At 40.6% G+C, this 22,681-nt stretch overlaps 1 protein-coding gene across 1 annotated transcript in view; it reads left to right on the top strand.

Moving 5' to 3' along the window:
* LOC126184911 (protein C12orf4 homolog) overlaps positions 1-22,299 on the top strand; it is a 141,096-nt gene extending 118,797 nt beyond the window's left edge. Inside the window, exons 9-11 of the mRNA XM_049927573.1 lie at positions 317-435; positions 17,650-17,775; positions 21,723-22,299. Coding sequence (XP_049783530.1) covers positions 317-435; positions 17,650-17,775; positions 21,723-21,839 — 362 coding nt within the window. The 3' untranslated portion in view covers positions 21,840-22,299. The remainder of the gene's footprint in view (positions 1-316; positions 436-17,649; positions 17,776-21,722) is intronic.
* Positions 22,300-22,681: the final 382 nt, after the last annotated feature.

Genomic DNA, 22,681 nt, shown 5'->3' on the forward strand with positions numbered 1-22,681 from the left:
TGAGACGAAATTATTTGAGGGAGAGAATAGTAATGGAGCTGAACAGGAACAGAGAGAAGACCAGATATAGAATTTTTGAATTAATAACATCAGTATGTACTGACAATGATTTAAAGAAATATTGTGAACCCTAAAAGAATATCTGGAGTGATACCTGAATGGGGTTGCTCCAGAATCTTAGAACAGTACTCTGAATATTGTGTATTAATAGGAGTTGTAACTTGGGTCTATTTCTTCTTAATATTCTCTTGTAATTAGAAAAAAATGTAAGTTGTATACATCATTTACAAATGTCATAGTTTGTTAAATTTTTCAGGTGACATTAATTCAAGACACCCTGTGATTCTGGGGCTCCGGAATATATTGAAAACAGCATGTTCTAATGATATAACTACACTTACTATTCCAGTTCTTCTCATGCATGAGATGACAGAGGTAAGACTCGTTTTTACTCTTTCTTTATTACTTCTTTCAAGACATAGGATTAAATCTGTTCTTACAACAGTGTAATAATGAATAACCTACATCCAAAATTACAGTTCACTTTTAAATATGAAGTGAATGAAAGTATACATTTTTAAACTTAAAAATAACAAACAGTAATAGCAAATATATTATTGAAATATGCAAAAACCGCAACTACTAACACAATCGTTAACCTGTGAGAACTTAAGCCTTTAAAAGTTACAAGATTGCTCGTGTATCGAGCATTTTGCTCACACTCAGCAAGCTGTCTCAAATGTACCTAAAATGTGTTAATTAGTATGTTTTTTGTTCTTTTTCTAATAAAGCTCTCATATTTTAGTATTTAATACATTTATTTGCAGTACACAATAATGTGTTTATCTATATTGTTGGTAATAATCTTAGGACAATTACGATCGCCAGTCTTCCGAGGCACTTATAAAAAAAAAATTGAAAAAACAAAGAAAGCAAGTATTTCTTATTATTTAACTTTTGTGACTTAATCTTCATCATATATCTGAGCTTTCCATGCACTGCATCGCATATTACAGCATATTCATTACACAAAAATTTTTTACAATGGATACAAACCCTTTATGTCTTCCAATTTTTGTGTTTTGGACAGACTTGACATACACCACTGGGTTTTTCAGCATCTGAAACCTCAGTTTCATTAGTAAATTGTTTTATAACTTGCTGTAGAGGATGAGATAGGTTCTGTATTGTGATCTTATGCACAATTTGTATTCATGTTAGCTCTAGAGCCAGAGTTTTCAAGTACCGTCTCCTAGTAATAATCACATTTTTATTTTCTTTATATATTATTTGACTGTTTATGCCAGTAATATTTAAAATCGAAAAAAATAATCTCAGTGGCTACCTACACACTACGTGAGCCACAAAATATTCTTCTTTCAGTTGATCCACCACATTGACACCTCCTTTTGGCCAATTATAATACATGATGATTTCAGGTTTTGCATGTTCCCCAGTTGTTGGATCAATCTGATCATTGCCATGCAGTCTACTTATCATAAGCAGTTCTTTTTAGGAAACCAGATCCTTGTTCTCATGAAAACCAATGATACTGCTAGGTGTTGGTTTTATTTTACTATCTAGGAACAAAGGAGGGATTTCTTTTTTATTCTTCCTGAAAATACCAACTAAAGTTGCTTGTTTGCTCATCAATTCGTCAGCCAATGGAATTGAGGTGAAATAATTATCAGTTGTTCTATTTCTACCAGTTTATAATATATCTTGTGATAAATGATTGACGACAGCAGATGCAGTGTTAATGAATTTGTATGGGCCATTTGGTTGCTTGCCTGGGTAAACTTCTGCATTACTTGTGCAAAAAGAATTTGAGTCACAGAAAGCATACACCTTGATTCCGTACTTGGCCAGTTTATTTCCTATTTACATACAGAATTTACAGCGGCCTCAAAAAGCTTCTAACATTTCATCCAATGGTACATTTTCTCCTACCTGATAATTCGATTGACACTTAGTGCCAAACTAACCAAATATTCCCTGATTGTCATACTTAGACCTCTCTTAGCGGGTTTGACCATCAAACCTTACAGTTGTGATCAGAAAAAGAAATTTAGTGCTGCTCATAATGGCTCGAAAAATATCAGGAGCTGTGCCGTCTTTGTCCCATATTTCCTGCACATGCAAATGAAGCATTTTTTTTTTATATCAGCCATGTATAAAATGCCAATAAATGCTTTCAGCTCTGTATCAGTCTCTTCACAATCTGTCTCTCTTGAAAATCAAGCCTTGATTTTTCTAATATAAAAATTTGTATATGTTACTATGTCAGTTAGCATTTCTTCACTTACAAAAAGAAGAAAACAATCTACAATATCATTGGCATCTTTTGTCACTGCTTTTTTCTCCTGTCTACCAATAACAATATTATGAGATCTTGTCCTCACATTGGAACGTTCTGTATTGTAACTCTACTTCATTTTTTTTGTTTCTGCCTAAGTAAAATAACTGACTTCGTGCTTGGATGGAAGACATTTCCACCTCATCTTCATCTAATGATTGTGCCGTTTCGGTACGGTGGTCGCTGTGTTCCCTGTCTAGGTCACTTTTGGTGTTATTGGTTCTAACAGATGCTGCTGCAACATCTTCTAGGTCGCCATCTTCCGGCCACGCCAGAATTCTTTCTTCTAGTCTACCTATCTATAAAAATACAAAATAATGTTAGTTTATTCATTACATAGCTATCGTAAATAATAATAAAAAAAACAATAAACCGAGAGCAATGCACATAAAATGACATTTTAAGAAATATGAATAACAAAATATATTCTTACGTCGACACTTTCATGGTGAGCAAAATACTGCATGGTGATGATTGGCCAAAACAAATGATATCTGTGAGCAACAGCTATGTACTGATGCAATGACAACAGTTTGTGATGGTCGAGGACATGCAAAACCCAGCTACCAAGCGAACAAGTATGCTGAAGGCATTGTTGACAAAATGTCAATTGTTTTAAAATTTCTGTGAGCAAAATGCTCATAGCATGAGTGCTTGCAGATTAATACAAAATTTAACCATCCACTGGAATACAAAATAGCATTTTTTACACAAATGATATCTAGATCTTAATTTTTGCTTTAGTCAGGAGCTGTAGATAAAGATATATTTATTTTAAAACAGATTAGTGTCTAACAATGTGAAAGAGAAAAAATCAATTTTATGTATATAGAAATGAACGAAAATAAAAATAAAACAATGATCATAAAATAATAATAAAGCATAAAAATAAATGTAGAAACCCATTTATATTAATATGATACACATGGGAAATTTATCTTATAAAATTGCTAGGCTTTTTTGGAAAAGTAATTTAAACATAAGTTTTAATACAATTCTTTTCATCATAAATTAAAGCATAGTGTAGGTACAGTCAACAAAACTAAACTAAACTAAGTCCCACTTTGGGCATGGGCATTACCAGCATGTACAGCCACAACACAAATTGTGACAACACTCTCGTCTCGTAAATGCCCATGTTGTGTTATAACGACAACATACTATCATACCTCTGAGACATACTGTACACAACACTGGAAATAAATACCAATTAAACATCATATACGGAAGTATAGGATGCCAACAGTGATTGCAAAATATGTAGTGATTTGATTAGCTGTGCTAAATGTGGTCCGAAGGAGGTGTTAGCATTGCTGTGGGAGTAGTTCATAGGCTTCACTCATTGACAGAGTTTGGTCATGCCATCTGGCCAATATATTTTATGTCCCAGTCGTGGCATTGTAGTTGCCTCTCCTAATATGGGATTTTATCGGTTTTAGTTAATCTAAGGTCGGAGGGACTAATGACCGCGTAGTTTGGTCCTTTCTACAACCAACCAACCAACCCACCCAGTCATGGTGGTTCCAGAGGCCTTTCTGTGGTAGCTCCTCCTGTCTTGATGAATACAATACTGGTACCTATTAATTAAGGTCTCTAAGAGAACTATTATAGTTAGTACAAGTTAACAAAAACCAAATCACAAAAGTCACAAAATTTTAAACAAAATTCATCCAAGTTATTTCATGGGTATTTGTTGTATAGGAAGGAGAGAATACTATTTGGAAAAGTAAGTGCTATTAGAGCAATCAGACTACTAGCAGAATTTTATCGTTTACGAAGCTTGTATTTCAGATGTAGCAGAGAGTAACTAGTCAAATAATTATTCAGTTCCATAGCACAAATGAAAGATAGTAAATGTTTAACAATAAGTTCATAAATTTTGGTCTTGAAGTAAAATTCAAATATGCTGGGAAAAATAAAGTTCAGATATTCAGCATAATAAGGTATTCAAATTCTATCAGACAATATTTCTTAAAATGTTAATTTGAAAAAAAAAAAAAAAAAAAAAGTTTTTGTGTGCCCTAACTGCACTTCATTTGCACAGTAAACACAGAAAATGTTGGAGAAGCAGTAAGGAACAGAATATTAGTATTTATTATTATTTTAGAGTTTACCTGTTCGCTTATTGGCCAATATAAAGTGTTTTCTCTGATTGTGTCATTTATGGCACCATTTATATTTTGATTCAGATGAAGTTGTTTGTGCTTTTTTTTTTTTTCAAATTTACATGTAGTAAATGTTAAGCAGCACAATTTCAATAAATTAAATTCAGAGTACAATGAACTTGTGTATGTTTCCAGTTAACAAGGAAAGTTTCATATCAGGGATGATCAAATATAAGATCCAACCACCAGCGTAATCAATTTGTTACCTCATCTGACGAGGCATGGAGGCAATCAGCCTCTGGAAATACATTTCACCATCTGCCAGAGTCTCCCATGTATCTGACACTAGGTCCAACTATCAGTCAGATGTGCATGGGGCCAGTGTTGGCTGGTATAAGTTTATGTGCAGGTCTATTTTTGCTCACAAATTTTCAGTGGAATTCAATCGATTGGGTCAAAGTCAGCCTGTTGCGATAACCTTTCCTGAATGATTCGACCTCTGTGAATCTGTGGATCGCTTCATTGGGGTAGTACATCCTCACACTTAGCACCGTAGTATGTCTTGTGATGTGTATTTACTGATTCCATACCACCTTACCATAAATTCAATGTATCCCTACCCCATCTGATGACATCCACCCACAGCAGAGACAGTGATCCAGCCAGCATGCGAATGTTGCACCACACACTGTGAGTCATAACACGGACCATCTGTGGACCGCCATTCACTGAGCTAAGTAGTGAGGTGGTGTCATTCGCAGTCTACATTCGGTTCAACAAAGGCAAGCCTATAAAGTTTGTGACTGTCAGAGAGGGCTTCTTTGTTAGCAACCCTATGAGTCCCCACAGGAGATCTGGGTTAAGGAAAAAATACCCTACCTGTCGCTCGCAAGTTGTTGGTTAGTTGAAAGCCCTGCATTTTACTATCAGGCACTTACAGTACCATTCTTGCTACGCCTTGCTCCATAAAGGACATGGGCATACAGACTTGTGACCTCCAATTCAGTAATGTAGTTGTGAAATTGCCCAGTATCATGGTAGCCTCAGTATCTCCTACTACAGCTGTGTAACAAGTCACCAAATCTTCACCTTGGTGGTGAAATCACCTGCTACACAACCAGCAGATCAGAAAGGGCAAAAGGAATACTCCCACAAAGACTTCTTACATCCCTCCGGCCAATAAACATCTGAGCCTTCCGGCCAATAAACATCTGAGCCTTTGCCTGCCAACCATAAAGGTTCTAAGAAATTCAACAAAGCCAAGCGGTCTTCTCCTTCCCTGATTTGGACGTTTTCTGAAACAGTGTCACTGTGTGATACCCTCACCTGGCCGACCTCCATCTCGCCGGTGCGCACCACCTACCATTTTTCTGCCCTGGAATATGCAGGCCGACCCAGGTAGAATGCCAATGCCCCTGTGGATTTCATGGAACACGAACAGGATCCTCCAGCCAATGTGCCCTGTAGCAATGAGTCTTCAGAGATTGGCACTCAGCAGCCGCCGAGGTGACTACTCTTCATTTGTTCCCTCCTCCCTGTTCCCCATTCTGACTCTTCTCCAATGGAACATTTGTGCCATTAGATCCAACAAAGAGGAATTATGGCTGCTCTTGTAATTGCAGTGTCTGGTTTTTTCCTGCCTCAAAGAAACAAGATTGTCGTCATCCTGACTGCTTTGACCTCTCACATTTCCTTCCGGTCCATTTTAACCTCTACTCCCACCACCACCTTTCCCATATCACTGCCCCCCCCCCCCCCCCCACCCTCCTGAGGACGGGGCATCATGCTGCTCATCCAGGATGATGTCCGTAGCCAAAACATCTCATTGAGTAGCCAGTTGCAAGCTGTTGCAGTCCATGTTTTCCTTCCTAGCTTCACCTTTTCTCTTTGTAACATATACATCCCTCTGTCATTCACGGTCACCAGGGCAGTCTTACTCCAGCTTACTGGTAAGCTCCCTTGCCCATTTTTGCCTGCTGGGCGAGTTTAATGCCAATCATCCCCTTTGGGGCTCTTTGACATGTCAAGAGGTTTCCTCTTGACTGACCTTCATTCAACTTAGCCTCATCTGTCTTAACACTGGAGCACCCATGTTCCTTTCAGACTCTGTGCACATTTATTCCTGTTTGGACATATTCTGCACTGCCCAGCATCATCATCATCATCATCATCATCATCATCATCATCATCATCATCTTCTTCTTCTTCTTCTTCTTCTCAAGTGGTCCATTCTCTCAGCACAGGAAATGGTTGCCCAAGTATGTGTCAATCAGTTTACTGACGCCTATACCACCTGAATGTAAACCAAATTCGCAGGTTTATAAGACTGACTGGAGCCTTTACTCCTCCTTGACGACCTTAGACAAACAACATTTCCCTATTTCCCCTTACCACCGCAAGACGTTCTATACCTCACACTTCATCTTTATCATGCTGTTTCCTGGTCCCATGGTGGACTGAGGCATGCCGCAACATGCTTTGTGTGTGGAGACATGCTCTCCACATTTTTAACCATCTTCCTACAATGGCAAACTGTATTCGTTATAAACACTTCTGTGCGCAGTGTCATTGCAGTCTTCAAGATGGCAAAGAGAGAGAGAGAGAGAGAGAGAGAGAGAGAGAGAGAGAGAGAGAGAGATTGCTGGATTTCATTTAATAGTTCTTTTAAAGTTTCACTCCCTCTTCCATCATGTGGGGCAACCTCCATCAGTGGTCTGGGACCAAAGTCCATTCCCAGATTTCCAGCCTGACCATAGCAAATGATGTCACTGTGGAACCTATTGTTATCTCCAACACCTTAGGCTGCTATTTTGTGGAGATTTTGAGCTCTAGCAACTATTACACCTCCTTCCTCCCTTGTAAATGAATGAAGTCAGCTTGAGTGATATCTGTCTCCCAGAATCGTGAATGCTACATTGGCACATTCACTGTGAGGGGGCTAGACCATGCTCTCACTTCGTCCTCATCTTCCACCCAAGAGCCGACCGATGTTCACATTCAGATGTTGCAGCACCTTTCTCTTATAGGCAGGCACTTTCTCCTTCATATGTACAATTGAATTTGGGCAGATGGCATGTTTCCCAGATACTTGCATGAGGCCACTGTCATACCCATACCTCCATACCTAAGCCTTGAAAGGGCAAACACCTTCCTTATAGCTACCACCTCATTTCTCTCATCAGCTGTTTTGTGAGGTTATGGAATGTATGAGTCATGCCTGGCTGGTATGGTGGCTCAAGTCTTGCGATCTACTAACCACTCCACAATGTGGATTTCGAGCAGCCGACTTTCAAGACACTGAAAGCCACCAAAGTAAAACAGTTGTTAAATGCCACACTACTTTGAGACTATGCTGTCAGCAGTGAGCTGTGCACTTGGATAAACTGTTGTAAAGGAGTTGTAACATGCCAGACATAATGGATACAAATACCAAAGAACTCCAACAGGAATGGGAAAGTGAAAGGGCCACTAAAGTTCAGAATTTCATGAAAAGTATTGATGGTGAGCTCCTGAAGTGAGCGTCTTCTATCCAGACGTTCAGTTTACCAAAGTTACATGAATATATTGCATCAGGTTTTCTTCATCTTAAAGTTAGGGTCCATATACCTAATCCAATGTGCTGTTTTAAGTGTCAAATCTTTGATCCTACCACCACGGGGTGTAATGGTCGCAGGGTACATGTGGGAGATGTGGCTCTGCTGCCCATGAACAGGATATTGATTTTACTTCCCCACCCATGAGTGTGAATTGCTCACAACCTCACTTGGTTTGGAGCAAGGAAATGTTTTCTCCAGAGAATAGAACAACATACAGGCTATTAAAGTCACCCAACACATCTCCTATGCTGATGCGAAGAATCATTTAAGGCCACACAGCCTACCTTTGTGAGGTAATTGGCCTCACCACTGAAGCAGAGTTTATAGAAACTACTGTTGGCACCCAGATTTGACAGCTGAGCAAAGCACATCAGCCTGTACCTGTAAATGCAACTGCAAGCCTGCATCACTGGTCCCACAACTAAGCCTTCCTACAACTGAAATACTGATCGTTGCCGAAACTACTGTCTGGAACAATAGCAGACCCTCACAGCCAATTGTTGATGAGACTCAGCAAAATATTTCTATTAAAATGACCATGTCATCAACTCCAAAATCCAAGCTGGGGAAGGAAACCAACAGGTAGAAACAATTATGATGGAATCCATCAGAGAATTTGATTGTGGTCCTGTCTCATGAATAAGACGATGACCATGTCATCAGTAGTACGGATGTCAATGTCTGCCTGAGGAAACCGGTGAGTCCCTGAAGTAACCCTCCCTCTGCTGCAATCTCCCCACTGTGGAGGAACAACAAGGGGAAACACAGAGGAAAACTTCACCATTAAGATGACTTCTGTACTTCAGCGGAACTGAGTGAGGTGGCAGTGTGGTTAGCACATTGGACTCACATTTGGGAGGACAACAGTTCAAACCCACACCTAGCCATCCTGATTTAGGTTTTCCATGATTTCCCTAAACTGCTGTAGGCAAATGCTGGGATGGTTCATTTGAAAGGGCCCAGCCAGTTTTCTTCCACATCCCATCTTGTGTTTTGTCTCTAATAACCTTGTTGTCAACAGGACATTAAACACTAATCTCTTCTTCCTCTTCCACCTCAGTGAAACTTGAGTGGATACAGGACATATGTGGAGGATTTAAATCTGTTAGTTCAAAGTAGACCAATGTGTGTGTTATGTCTTCAGGAGACGCATTTTAAATTCTGTGATACCCGTGTGCTTCATGGCTACATTCTCTACAGAAAGGATGACCTTAGTGGAGTTATGTCTAAAGGAGGAGTGCCTATTTTAGTAAGCAGTGCCTACTGCTCTTTGCTTCTCTCCCTAAGAACTAGTGTACAAGCAGTTGCTGTATTAGTACATGTATCATAGGTTGGCTTATGTTCCATCTACCTGCCCCAACATGAAGTGCTACACCAAAAGGCTCTCCATGACCTTCATACTCAACTCCCCAGCCCCTTCCCCCTCTGTGGTCATTTTAGCACATGCATTGTGCTCTGGGATTGTGCAACCAACTGCCCCAGGGGTAGAGCAGTTGAGTACCTTCCCATATCCTCATGTGAATGTATGTTGAACATGGGCAGAGCATGCACTTCAGTGCTGCAACAGGGTTGTTCACCACTATCAATCTCTCTTTATGCTCTCTAGCCTTCACACACACACACCACTCGGTGAGGAAGTGGTCAGTAAACTGCACTCAAGTGATCACTTCCCGATTAGCATTTCCTTGCCAGACAGAGTTGTACCGCCAAACAAAGCTAACATGGTGCTCAGTATGGCTGACTGGGCACTTTATAGCCAACTTGTTGTGTTTGAACTCCATGACAACATCCAAGATCCAGGATGGAATGTTGCCCTCACTAGCGACAGGATGGAATGTAACCCCCAGGATGGACTGTAACCCCCACCCAGTCGTCACTCCCATCATTTGTGGTTTCAGTTGCCTGAGACCGTGTGCGTGTGCGTGTGTGTGTGTGTGTGTGTGTGTGTGTGTGTGTGTGTGTGTGTGTGTGTGTGTGTGTGTGTGTGTGTAATGGTTTCTAGTGATCAGGAACTGTTGCCACGATCACCTGTTGCTGTCTTATAATTCAGTCAACACAACCTATGACACGTACAGACACAACTCAGTAGCGACATGAGAAAGATCTTGGACTGGACAGTAAACCATCTGCGTCTAGATCTCAGGATCGAGGCAGCTTCTTAGCAGCTTTCAGTGTGGATTCAAGATGTATTGCTCCACCTTTGAAAACATGATCTCATGGAAGTGACTATACAACAAGCTCTCATGTACCCTCACCACATACTGTGTATATTTTTTGACATTGAGTAGGCCTGCAATACTACTTGGAGACATATTATCCTCATGCAGTTCCATGAATGCTGTTTTCAAAGATGCCTTCTCATTTCTATATGGTCCTTCCTCTCACCGAGCTTAAATACGGAGTCAGTGATGTCCTGTATGATCGTTTTGAGCAAGAGTGTGGTGTCCCTCAAGGTAGTGTTTAAGTGTAACTGTCTTTGCCCTAGCATTCAATAGTATCACATCAGTTGTTAAATGTCCTGTCCAGTCTTCTTTGTGTATGGACATTTTCTCTGCCTTTTGTTCCTCCTCCAACCTTGTAACAACAACAAAAAGAACTCATCAGTTTGTTTATTTATTTTTACACGTCTAGTTCCATAGGAACAAATTGAGGAGCAAATCTCCAATCTCATGAAACGTGGCAGTACATGAAATTACAACATAAAAGTAATAACAAATTGATTAAAATGTTTATGCACCCAAAAAAGACAAGCCATAATTTTATGTAAATGCAATCAGCAATATAACATAGGAAACAGCTTAACTTTGTAAGGAACTCCTCGACAGAATAGAAGGAGTGACCCTTGAGGAAACACTTCAGTTTTGATTTGAAAGCACATGGGTTACTGCTATGATTTTTGAATTCTTGTGGTAGCTTATTAAAAATGGATGCAGCATAATACTGCACACCTTCCTGCTCAAGAGTAAAGTGGATTTCTGCCTAGTATTGACTGAGTGAAAGCTGTCAATTCTTGGGAATAAGCTGATATTTTTAACAATAAATGAGAGTAAAGAACACATATATTGAGAGGCCAATGTCAGAATACCCAGACTAGTGAATAGGGGTTGACAAGAGGTTGAACTTGCACTACTTATTGCCTGAACTGCCCGTTTCTGAGGCAAAAGTAACCTTTGAGAATGGGAAGAATTACCCCAAAATATAATACCATATGGCATGAGCAAGTGAAAATAAGCCAAGTAGACTACTTTTTGTTTCAAACTATCACGTACTTCAGATACGGTACTGTTCAACTAGTAAAAATGGCAACAATAACTCGTTGAACAAGAACCTGAATGTGAGTTTTCCATGACAATTTACTATCTATCTGAACACGTAGAAATTTGAACTGTTCAGTTTCACTGATCTTATTTATGCTCATTCTGTGAAATTAAAAAGTCAGGTTTTGTTGAATTGTGTGTTAGAAACTGCAAAAACTGAGTCTTACTGTGATTTGGTGTTATTTTATGTTCTACAAGCCATGAACTTTTGTCATGAACTGTACTATTTGAAACAGAGCCAATGTTACACACTACATCCTTCACTACCAAGCAAACAGAAATATTTTAGAATTACCTGCAATATTAGAGGGCATATCATTTATATAAATAAGGAACAGGAATGGCTCCAGCCCTGGTTCCCGGGGCAACCCCCATTTGACCATGGCGCACTGAGACCCCACATCACAGCAGTTCTCAGTACTGTGAATAATGACCTTTAGCTGCCTGCTGTTAAAGTAAGAGGTGAACCAATTGTGGGCTACTTTCCATGTTCCATAACTGTCCAACTTCTGGAGCAATAGTTAGTGATCAATGCAATCAAACACCTTAGTTAAATCAAAAAGGATGCCTAGTGTTCGAAACCTTTTTTTCAACCCATCCAGTACCTCACATAGAAAAGAGAATATAGCATTTTCAGTTGTTAAACTACTTCTAAAGCTGAACTGTATATTCAATAGCAAATAATGTGAAATAAAATGATAAATTATCCTTAGATACACAGCCTTTTCAAGAACTTCAGCAAACACCAATGGCATAGAGACATGTCTAAAATTGTCTACATTATCCCATTCTCCCTTTTTATAAAGCAGCTTTACTACCAAGTTCTTTAATCGTTTAGGAACCTGACCATTCATACAGGAAAAATTACAAATATGGCTAAGTACAGTGCTAACATGTGCAGCACAGTACTTTAATATTCTGCTAGGCACTTCATCATATCCATGAGAGTCCTTAGTCTTCAGTGGTTTAATTATTGACTCAATCTCCCCTTTCAGTATCACAGAGGAGTATTTGAGATATCAATCTTGGAAAGTTATTTTCCAGAGAGTTATATGATTGCCTGTAGAAACTAAGATTTTATTTAATTCACTAGCAATGATCAGAAAATGATTGTTAAATACTGAGCATATATCTGACTTATCAAGATCGGAAATATTTTTACTATGAACTGACTATATATCGCCGATCTTGTGCTGCTAGCCACACACTTCCTTAATCACTGACCATTTGGTTTCAATTTTATCCTGTGAATTAGCTATTCTATTAGTGCACCACATAATCTTTGCCTTCCTAATAACATTTTTAAACACCTTGCAATACCATTTTCAGTGGGCTACTGTAGCTTGAATGTGATTACTTCTAACTTACTGATATAATTCCCACTTTGTTCTACATGATATTTTTATCCCACTAGACAGCCAACCAGGCTGTACTGCTAGTACTCTGTTTAGAGTGTTCTAATGGAAAACAACTTTCCAAGAGCATGATAAATGTGTTAAGGAAAACATTATATTTGTCATCTATGTTATCAGCATTATAAACATCCTGCCACTCTTATTCCTTAATGAGGTTTAAGAAACACACTATTGCCATTGGATTAGTTTTTCTACATAGTTTGTAATTATATATAACATTTTTTTTTTAGTACAAAAACCTTTGTGTTAAAATTTGTGCATCATGATCTGAAAGGCCATTAACCCTTTTACTAACAGAATGCCCATCTAGTAATGAAGAATGAATAAAAATATTGTCTGTGGCTGTGCTACTGTTCCCCCGCACCCTGGTTGGAGAAAAACAGTCTGCATCAGATCATATGAATTTAGGAATCTTCCAACATCCTTTTTCTTGCATCAATAAGTCACCACATGTAACTAATTTTTGGTACATCCTGTGAAGTGAACAGCTTGAGCAGAAATGCTCTGATGTCAGAGTTGGGGGACCTATAAACAACAACAATTAGAAGTTTAGTTTCACTAAATTCAACTGCCCCTGCACAATATTCAAATACTGTTCAGTGCAGTGCCATGATACATCTATGGACTCAAATGGAATACTAATTTTTACATACGTGGCTACTCCCCCACTTCGCAAGGAACTCCTTGAAAAACAGCCACATAATCTGTATCCTAGTAAAGGAAGCTTTTGATTGGCAAATTATTTAAGTGGTGCTTGGATATACCAATAATGTCAGAGTCAACATCTATAATCAGTTCACTAACTTTATCTCTAATACCTCTTCCATTTTGATGAAATATGTGAATTCCTTATCTACTTGGCTACCTGACCACCTCTGAATGTGATTCCTTTTTTAGAGGGATTTCCTTTAAGCAGTGATACCTATCAGCTGACTTCAATCTAAAAAATGTGCCAGCTCTAACACCAACAACTACAGGAATTTTTCCGTGAGTGATCCCATCACTGGGCACAACACTGTCACCTATAAGCTTTGCCAGCCTCCCCTTCCCATACCTATTGAGGTGCAGGCCATGCCTAGTGAAACCAGATCTATTGATAGACTCAGCTGGCACCACTGCAATATGAGCCATGCCCTCCGCCATCAGTGCCTTTTCCAGCCCCATGTTAATACGTCTATCACCTGCATTAAGATGAGACCGATCGTGGTGCTGAAACAGTAGCACAAAGTGCACATTAGTGCCACCAGTTTGAGTAGCTATTTTTACCAGATCACCAGCTACATCATATTCCCCATGCTTATCAAGACTATTCCCTGCTCCACTCACAATCACTACCTGATCCTCTTTTGTAAAATTACTACAACTGCCAGTTCCCATTTCCCAGTGCCCTTGAAACTGGCTATTAAATTGCTGGTGGACTGGATGGGGAAGGGGGATTCTAATTCCTACACTGAAAAGTCTGTGTGTGTTTGTTTTAACTGTTCCTGTTCTGTTTTAAACTTTCACGAGTTGAGGATGGGGCACTGTTCTTCATTTTATTGATACCATGAAGTTTCTGGGCCTCATGTTTGATCCTTAAGTTATGTGGTTCCCATGTCTTAGGGACCTGGAAAGACCGCCACTAAAAGCACTCAGTATATTAAAATGTCTTAGTCACAATTCATGGGAGCTGACTGAACTTATCTGCTCCAGTTGTACAGGGTGCCATGTGATTTCTGCTTGATTATGGGTGCATGGTGTACAGATCTGCATGACCCTCTCAAGTTGTTGGACATGGTGCACCATAAAGGAATTTGGCTGGCCACTGGAGCCTTCGAACCCAGCCCCTCACTCAGCTTTTATGCAGAGGCTGGTGAGCCGCTGCTTCACGTCAGGTCACCAGTCCCCATAGTGCGACAGTCATATAAAACCATGTTCATGCCACACACACCGGCACACCACACCATCACTCATCCATCAATGAAAAGGCTTTTCCATCATCAACAACAACAAGCAATGAGGCCCTATGGGATGCGGGCAAAGGATTTCTTTTTTGACAAGTGTGGCTGCTTTTATAGGTTTACATCAATGCTGGTTCATACAGAAGCCTAGAATTATTTTGGACTTCACACATTCCAAGAAAGACTGGACTCTGGATTTTATGTGTTAATCTTGGTTTTTCAACATTTTAGCTAGGCATCACAATTTTACAGTTGAACACTGATGTATCCAAGTAAGGGGACTCCCTTGGCTGTTTGGTAGTGTTGCCAAACAGTGTCTTCATGAGTTCCCTTCCCTGTGAATATGCTGTATTTACTGCAGAGTGCCATGCAATCCTGAAGGTACTGGAGCAGATGAGACATCTTCTGGGCAAACAGTTTCTTGTCTGTTTCGATTCTCTTAGTGCCCTCTAATGTGTGCAGCACATGTATCCAGCAGAGAAAATGGTCTAGTTAATAGATGATCAACTGAACTTCTTTCAGCAGTGGGGAAGTTGGTATCATTCTGCTTGGTACCAGGGTGTGTGGGAATTTGGGGAAATGAATGAGTGGACCAAACTGCGAAGAACGCCTGCAGGGATAATGACATGGCATGATGTACCATTTCCCTGCAGGTGATCACTTCACTGATGATTTGGAGATGCATGCAATTTGGCAGGAGGACCGGCTGGCAGTGAAGGCCAATAAGCCTACCTCCGAATTGGGAGTTCTCTCCACATGCATAGCTTCTTCTGACTAGAGGACCCCCCAGTCTGTGATGCCTGCAGCAGCAGTTCACTGTACACCACATGTTAACTAAGTGCATTTTATTATATGATAAGTAGGCAGAAGCAAATTTTGGTGGCGATCTGCCATCTGTTTTAGCTGATGATGATGGGGCAGTGTGGTCAAGCTTTTAAAACTTTTTGATGTGTCTGGCTATGGCCTATGCTTTTAGGCTGGAGATTTTAGTGTGTTGCAGTTTGTGTGGCTCTTCTGTGGTCAACCAGTTACAGCTATTTGCTGTCCTCTTTTAATCCTTTTCACAGATTTTTCCCTTTGTACCATGTGTTAGAGCTGACTAATTGGTGTGTGTGTGTGTGTGTGTGTGTGTGTGTGTGTGTGTGTCCACACCACCACCACCACCACCACCCTCATATTTCTAATGTTCAAGAGACTAAATTTTTATATAGTCAGCATAGCTTCATGTTGTTATCCTAATTACCGAAATAAAGAAACAAGGGAGATTATTATGTGGTGATGCCTCTTCCAAGAATGTTAGTCCATAGAATGTTAGTCCAGCAAGGTGTGCAGGATAGCTTTTGTGAAGTTTGGAAAGTAGGAAGGAGTTATCAGCTGAATTGAATCTTTAGAAAATGCATTTTAACCATCAGCTGTTTCATTTAACAAGTATATTAACTACTGGTTTCAGTCATAGAAAATTTTCAGAGAATGTCTATCAACATCAAAATTGGAAAAAATACAGTGTACACTAAAATGACACAACTCAACAAAAATGCGGGTGCAAAATGACATATGTATACTTACAAGATAAATCACATCAATTAAAAACATATCCCATTTACCTTTGTTTAACTGCTCTGTTTTATCTTGTAAGTATACAAATGTAATTTTGCACCCATGTTTTTTGTTGAGTTGTGTTATTTTTGCGTACATTGCATTTTTTTCAATTTTGATGTTCTGTCCTCACTAATGGATGCAACTGGATCTGGCACACTGGGTCAGTTTGCAAATGGTGCCATGGGTAGCACTTTGAAGTTCGCTGCCTAATCAGCAATCCTCGCACCGCCGCCAGTGTAATGGACATCCACGTTGTGATAAGCAGCACTCAAAGGCGTATGGGGTCATGTTTGGCGTTGGCGTAAGACAGCTCTAGAACAGAGTTCCAGGGTTGCTGTACGTAGCTGCAGTTCATAGAGGAGATCAGCCTGTGAGACTTAGTCTACAAGTGGAGTTGCCTATAGCCTTGGCATAAGAACAGTGATTGACAGTGTGGCACCCAGGATGAGCACAGTCCATTGACATTGTATTCAGTAATGCACACCTTGAGAGACGGCTGCTTAGTTGTATCTATCCACAAGCACATCCAATGAGTTGCTGTACAACTTTAGTTAAGTATCACAGCGCAGTAATGTTATAATTGTGTGTGTCATTAATTTGCTTGCACTGTCACAGTTTCTCCCTCCACCTCGGAGCACCTAAACTTAATATGATGTGTACGAGCTGTTCTACCCAAATGACCCGTGCACTTAAGATGGTGATCTGTCACTGAAACCAGTAGATGATATATAAGTCAAGTAAAACAGCTGATGGCTAAACTGCATTTTCTAAAGCACTTAATGGCAGTTGGTTCTCATCTGATGAAAACATAAAATGAATTGAATTTGTTTAGTCATTTGGACAGTTTCATTTCAGAAGGCAGGGGTTTAACACATTGTTGACAATGTAGTTATCAGAGATATAGCCCAAGCATGGATTGGGAAAATATGAGGCTGTAAATATTCTCTGGCCTTTTGAAAGAAGCAGTTCCAGCATTTGCCAAAAGTGGTCTATGGAAACAAAAGCAATATGTGCATATGAATGTAAAATTTTGTAATACTTATAGAGCCTGAATTCTTTTTACGTTACTTAAACATATTTTTCTAAAATTGGTGTACAAAGCCTTAAACTGGAGTAAAAACTTACTGGCTGTTACTCATGTTAATTCAAGAAAATTCAGTCATGAGCTGCAGAAAAGCTGTTTTGTTCCATTGATTTAAGAAATTAATTATCTCATGAATAGATCAAAAATTTACTATACATAAATTAGATACTTAATAAGTTTCTATTGAACGTAACATTTTAATGGCCTAAAATAAGTTAAAAATAATTTCTGTTACAGGAAATGACAGTTGCATGGTGTACAAAAAGAGCAGAGCTAGTGTTCAAATGTGTGAAGGGGTTTATGATAGAAATGGCATCCTGGGGAGGCTCCGAACTGAAAAATTTACAGTTTCTAGTACCAAAGGTAAACACTGCTTATTTCGAATTTTCTAAATGAAAAAAGTCATTATTTACAGTGCAATTCATGTTGGGGAGAATATTGGATCAAATTAGTAAGGAGGTGAGCCACTAACCACTCTGGTTGTTAGCTATATCCTTTAAAGATGGTCATACTTGTCACATATTCTTTTCAACCTTTGCAAATTTTCGTATAATGATATGGTTTGAGCATGTTATGTTAAATTTCATTTACATATTAATCTTAATGATTTTCTAAACAAAACAGTACCAAGAAATTTTTTTTTTTTTTTTTTTACAAACTGGCTATTGGCTTCTGTCTCCGGTTCTTCGGCTGATGTTCATCTGATGATTTTACTGACGTTTCGCCAGCACAAGTGGCTGGCATTGTCAAAGCTTAACCCTCCATTGCCGGTGGTGAACTGGAGCCAAGCTCACGGCCACAGACTACACTCCTGGAAATGGAAAAAAGAACACATTGACACCGGTGTGTCAGACCCACCATACTTGCTCCGGACACTGCGAGAGGGCTGTACAAGCAATGATCACACGCACGGCACAGCGGACACACCAGGAACCGCGGTGTTGGCCGTCGAATGGCGCTAGCTGCGCAGCATTTGTGCACCGCCGCCGTCAGTGTCAGCCAGTTTGCCGTGGCATACGGAGCTCCATCGCAGTCTTTAACACTGGTAGCATGCCGCGACAGCGTGGACGTGAACCGTATGTGCAGTTGACGGACTTTGAGCTAGGGCGTATAGTGGGCATGCGGGAGGCCGGGTGGACGTACCGCCGAATTGCTCAACACGTGGGGCGTGAGGTCTCCACAGTACGTCGATGTTGTCGCCAGTGGTCGGCGGAAGGTGCACGTGCCCGTCGACCTGGGACCGGACCGCAGCGACGCACGGATGCACGCCAAGGCCGTAGGATCCTACGCAGTGCCGTAGGGGACCGCACCGCCACTTCCCAGCAAATTAGGGACACTGTTGCTCCTGGGGTATCGGCAAGGACCATTCGCAACCATCTCCATGAAGCTGGGCTACGGTCCCACACACCGTTAGGCCGTCTTCCGCTCACGCCCCAACATCGTGCAGCCCGCCTCCAGTGGTGTCGCGACAGGCGTGAATGGAGGGACGAATGGAGACGTGTCGTCTTCAGCGATGAGAGTCGCTTCTGCCTTGGTGCCAATGATGGTCGTATGCGTGTTTGGCGCCGTGCAGGTGAGCGCCACAATCAGGACTGCATACGATCGAGGCACACAGGGCCAACACCCGGCATCATGGTGTGGGGAACGATCTCCTACACTGGCCGTACACCACTGGTGATCGTCGAGGGGACACTGAATAGTGCACGGTACTTCCAAACCGTCATCGAACCCATCGTTGTACCATTCCTAGACCGGCAAGGGAACTTGCTGTTCCAACAGGACAATGCACGTCCGCATGTATCCCGTGCCACCCAACGTGCTCTAGAAGGTGTAAGTCAACTACCCTGGCCAGCAAGATCTCCGGATCTGTCCCCCATTGAGCATGTTTGGGACTGGATGAAGCGTCGTCTCACGCGGTCTGCACGTCCAGCTTTGAACGCTGGTCCAACTGAGGCGCCAGGTGGAAATGGCATGGCAAGCCGTTCCACAGGACTACATCCAGCATCTCTACGATCGTCTCCATGGGAGAATAGCATCCTGCATTGCTGCGAAAGGTGGATATACACTGTACTAGTGCCGACATTGTGCATGCTCTGTTGCCTGTGTCCATGTGCCTGTGGTTCTGTCAGTGTGATCATGTGATGTATCTGACCCCAGGAATGTGTCAATAAAGTTTCCCCTTCCTGGGACAATGAATTCACGGTGTTCTTATTTCAATTTCCAGGAGTGTATATGTACCTGGCGTGCCAATGTCCGAGGGCTTCTCCACGGTCATTTCCAGTGCGGCTCTCCTCTTGCTACCTGAAACACTCGTTTGCTGTAGTACAGGAAGCCAGGATCCGTTTACCTTAAGGCTTTTCTCTTTCTTGTTGAAACTATTCACATGTTTTTGTATTTCTACAGCTTCTCTGAACAATCGGGTGTGATAGTGCTTCTCTACAGCCAGAACTTCCATGTCGGCAAATTTTATTACGTGGTCGGCCTCACTCAGTGCGTGCTCTGTCACGGCCGATTTCTCCACCTGCCCCAACCTGCAATGTTGTGTATGTTATTTGATCGTCCAGTCATTCTGACATAAACGTTTCCGCATGTGTATGGTATGCGGTATATTCCCGACATTGCAAGTGGGTCCCTTCTCTCCTGATCTAAGACACTCTTTGATCTTGCTTGTCGGTTTGAAAATTGTTTCTACTCCGTGTTTGCACAATATACAGCCAATTCTGCAGTAGGCTGCCTGAACTGTGCTTTGTTTAGAAAATCGTAATAAAAGGTCACTGTTACTCCTAGTGAAACAATGAAATTGCTTCATTTTTTTATATTTTAACTGGCAGCATCACATTAATGAAATAATTTTCATTGGTACATATTTAACAGTTATTGGTCAAAACAGTATGAATTCTGACCAACCAAAACATATTCCTTACAAAGAAACTGATAAATTCGTTGAGAGATGCAGGAGGAGGAGGGGGGGGGGGGTTCCATTATTTGTTTCTTATACGTGTTAAACTGATAAAATACACTAATTGATGCACCAAGAAGAGATGCAGATGATAAATGGGTATTCATTGGACAAATATATTATACTAAAACTGGCATGTGATTACATTTTCGCGCAATTTGGGTGCATAGATCCTGAGAAATCAGTACCCAGAACAACCACCTCTGCGGTAATAACGGCCTTGATACGCCTGGACATTGAGTCAGAGTTTGGATGGCGTGTACAGGTACAGCTGCCCATGCAGCTTCAACACGATACCACAGTTCATCAAGAGTAGTGACTGGCATATTGTGACAAGCCAGTTGCTCGGCCACCATTGACCAGACATTTTCAGTTGGTGAGGGATCTGGAGAATGTGCTGGCCATGGCAGCAGTCGAACATTTTCTGTATCCAGGAAGGCCCGTACAGGACCTGCAACATGCGGTCGTGCATTATCCTGCTGAAATGTAGGGTTTCACAGGGATTGAATGAAGGGTAGAGGCACGTGTCGTAACACATCTGAAATGTAACGTCCACTGTTCGAAGTGCCGTCAAAGCGAACAAGAGGTGACCGAGACGTGTAACCAATGGCACCTGATACCATTACGCCGGGTGATAATGCCAGTATGGCGATGACCAATACATGCTTCCAATGTGTGTTCACCGCGATGTCGCCAAACATGGATGCGACCATCATGATGCTGTAAACAGAACCCGAATTCATCCGAAAAAATGACGTTTTGCCATGTGGATAAGACACGTGTCATCTCGACAGCTAGTGATACGAGGCCATTGGGATCCAGCATGGCGTTCCGTATTACCCTCCTGAACCCACCGATTCCATATTCTGCTATTTCTGTTGGAAAAAGTCAAATTTCTTGAAATTTGTGGTAATTGATGTAGGAATAGTTTATTTTTTGTTTCATTTGTCAAATTTCAAACATGTTGTGAATATCATACGGCTCACTAGAGAAAATTGGTAAAACTATTCAGAGCTCTTACTGACACAATATCATACATCACTTTAGACTTTTCTTAAATTAAAATTTTTTTATTTGCTTAGACCTATTGGGTATATAAGGTAAAATACTTTGTGGAAAAACTAATGACACACACATATTCGATGCTAAACAAGGAATCCATTATGGCTTTTATTTTGCTCTGTAATTTGTCATAGTTCCAAAATGGCATTACTTTACTACTGTGAGGCTTTGAAAAACTGTAGATAGGAGTCATCTTTCATCTGTACTGTATAAATCTAACATTATTTCATTGTTTAGCTGGATATGATACCCACAGAATGTTCTAATTTGTAATTCTGTTTTTAAACAGGGTATTTCAGAAGAAGTATTTGGAACTCTGGCAACTATGTTACCAAGCATATTTAGGGTTTCGAATCCTCTGGTCTTCAAAGTATCTTCAACACCCCACACACCAAAGAGCTCATGACAAGTAGCAAATGGAGAGAACTACACCAATGACAGAATATTTATACAAAGCAAAACTTGTTTGAGGTGGTGCCATAAAGTCACTGCTTCACTATCTGTGCACATAGCATTACTGTTCATGTTGAATGTGGTGGTATGTGGAGAAATGTTGATAATGTGGAAATCATGTATTTACTAAATTCAAAGGAAAAATATCTATGTAATGGTATTTCAGATTTTGTGCCTTGTACATGTACATACAGCATCATTGAAAGATACTAAAGGTGAACACCAAATATTTGAATAGTGATCGTTAAATATGTTGTACTCTTAAAAGTGGATATTACACTTAATTGAAAACAAAAAATAATAGGAATCTGAGATCTGCTTTACACCTAAAAAGCCTTACTTAGAGATTCTTTTGTATTAATATCTCTCTCTCTCTCTCTCTCTCTCTCTCTCTCTCTCTCTCTCTCTCTCTCTCTCTCTCTCTCTCTCTCTCTCTCCCCCTCTCCCTCTCTCCCGCTCCCCCCTCTCTCTCCCCCCTCCCGCTCCCCCCTCTCTCTCCCCCCTCCCTCTCCCCCCCTCCCCCCTCCCTCTCCCCCCCTCCCTCTCCCCCCCTCCCCTCTGATAGTATTCACTATCTTCTCTTAATGATTTTCGAGTAACAGTCATACACATCATAACTATAGGTATATGTGCACCATTTTCAGGTTGTTCCTGTTTTTAATAATCACAGTTTTGAAGAGTTCATTGTTTTCATGTGTAATTAATCATGTGAAATGTTAGAGCATTTAATTATGTTAATAATATAAGGAAATAATTAGAAATTTATATTTGTTTGTTTTTCTGTAGTGGTAGACG

Source organism: Schistocerca cancellata, chromosome 4 (assembly GCF_023864275.1).
Source record: "Schistocerca cancellata isolate TAMUIC-IGC-003103 chromosome 4, iqSchCanc2.1, whole genome shotgun sequence".
NCBI lineage: Eukaryota > Metazoa > Arthropoda > Insecta > Orthoptera > Acrididae > Schistocerca > Schistocerca cancellata.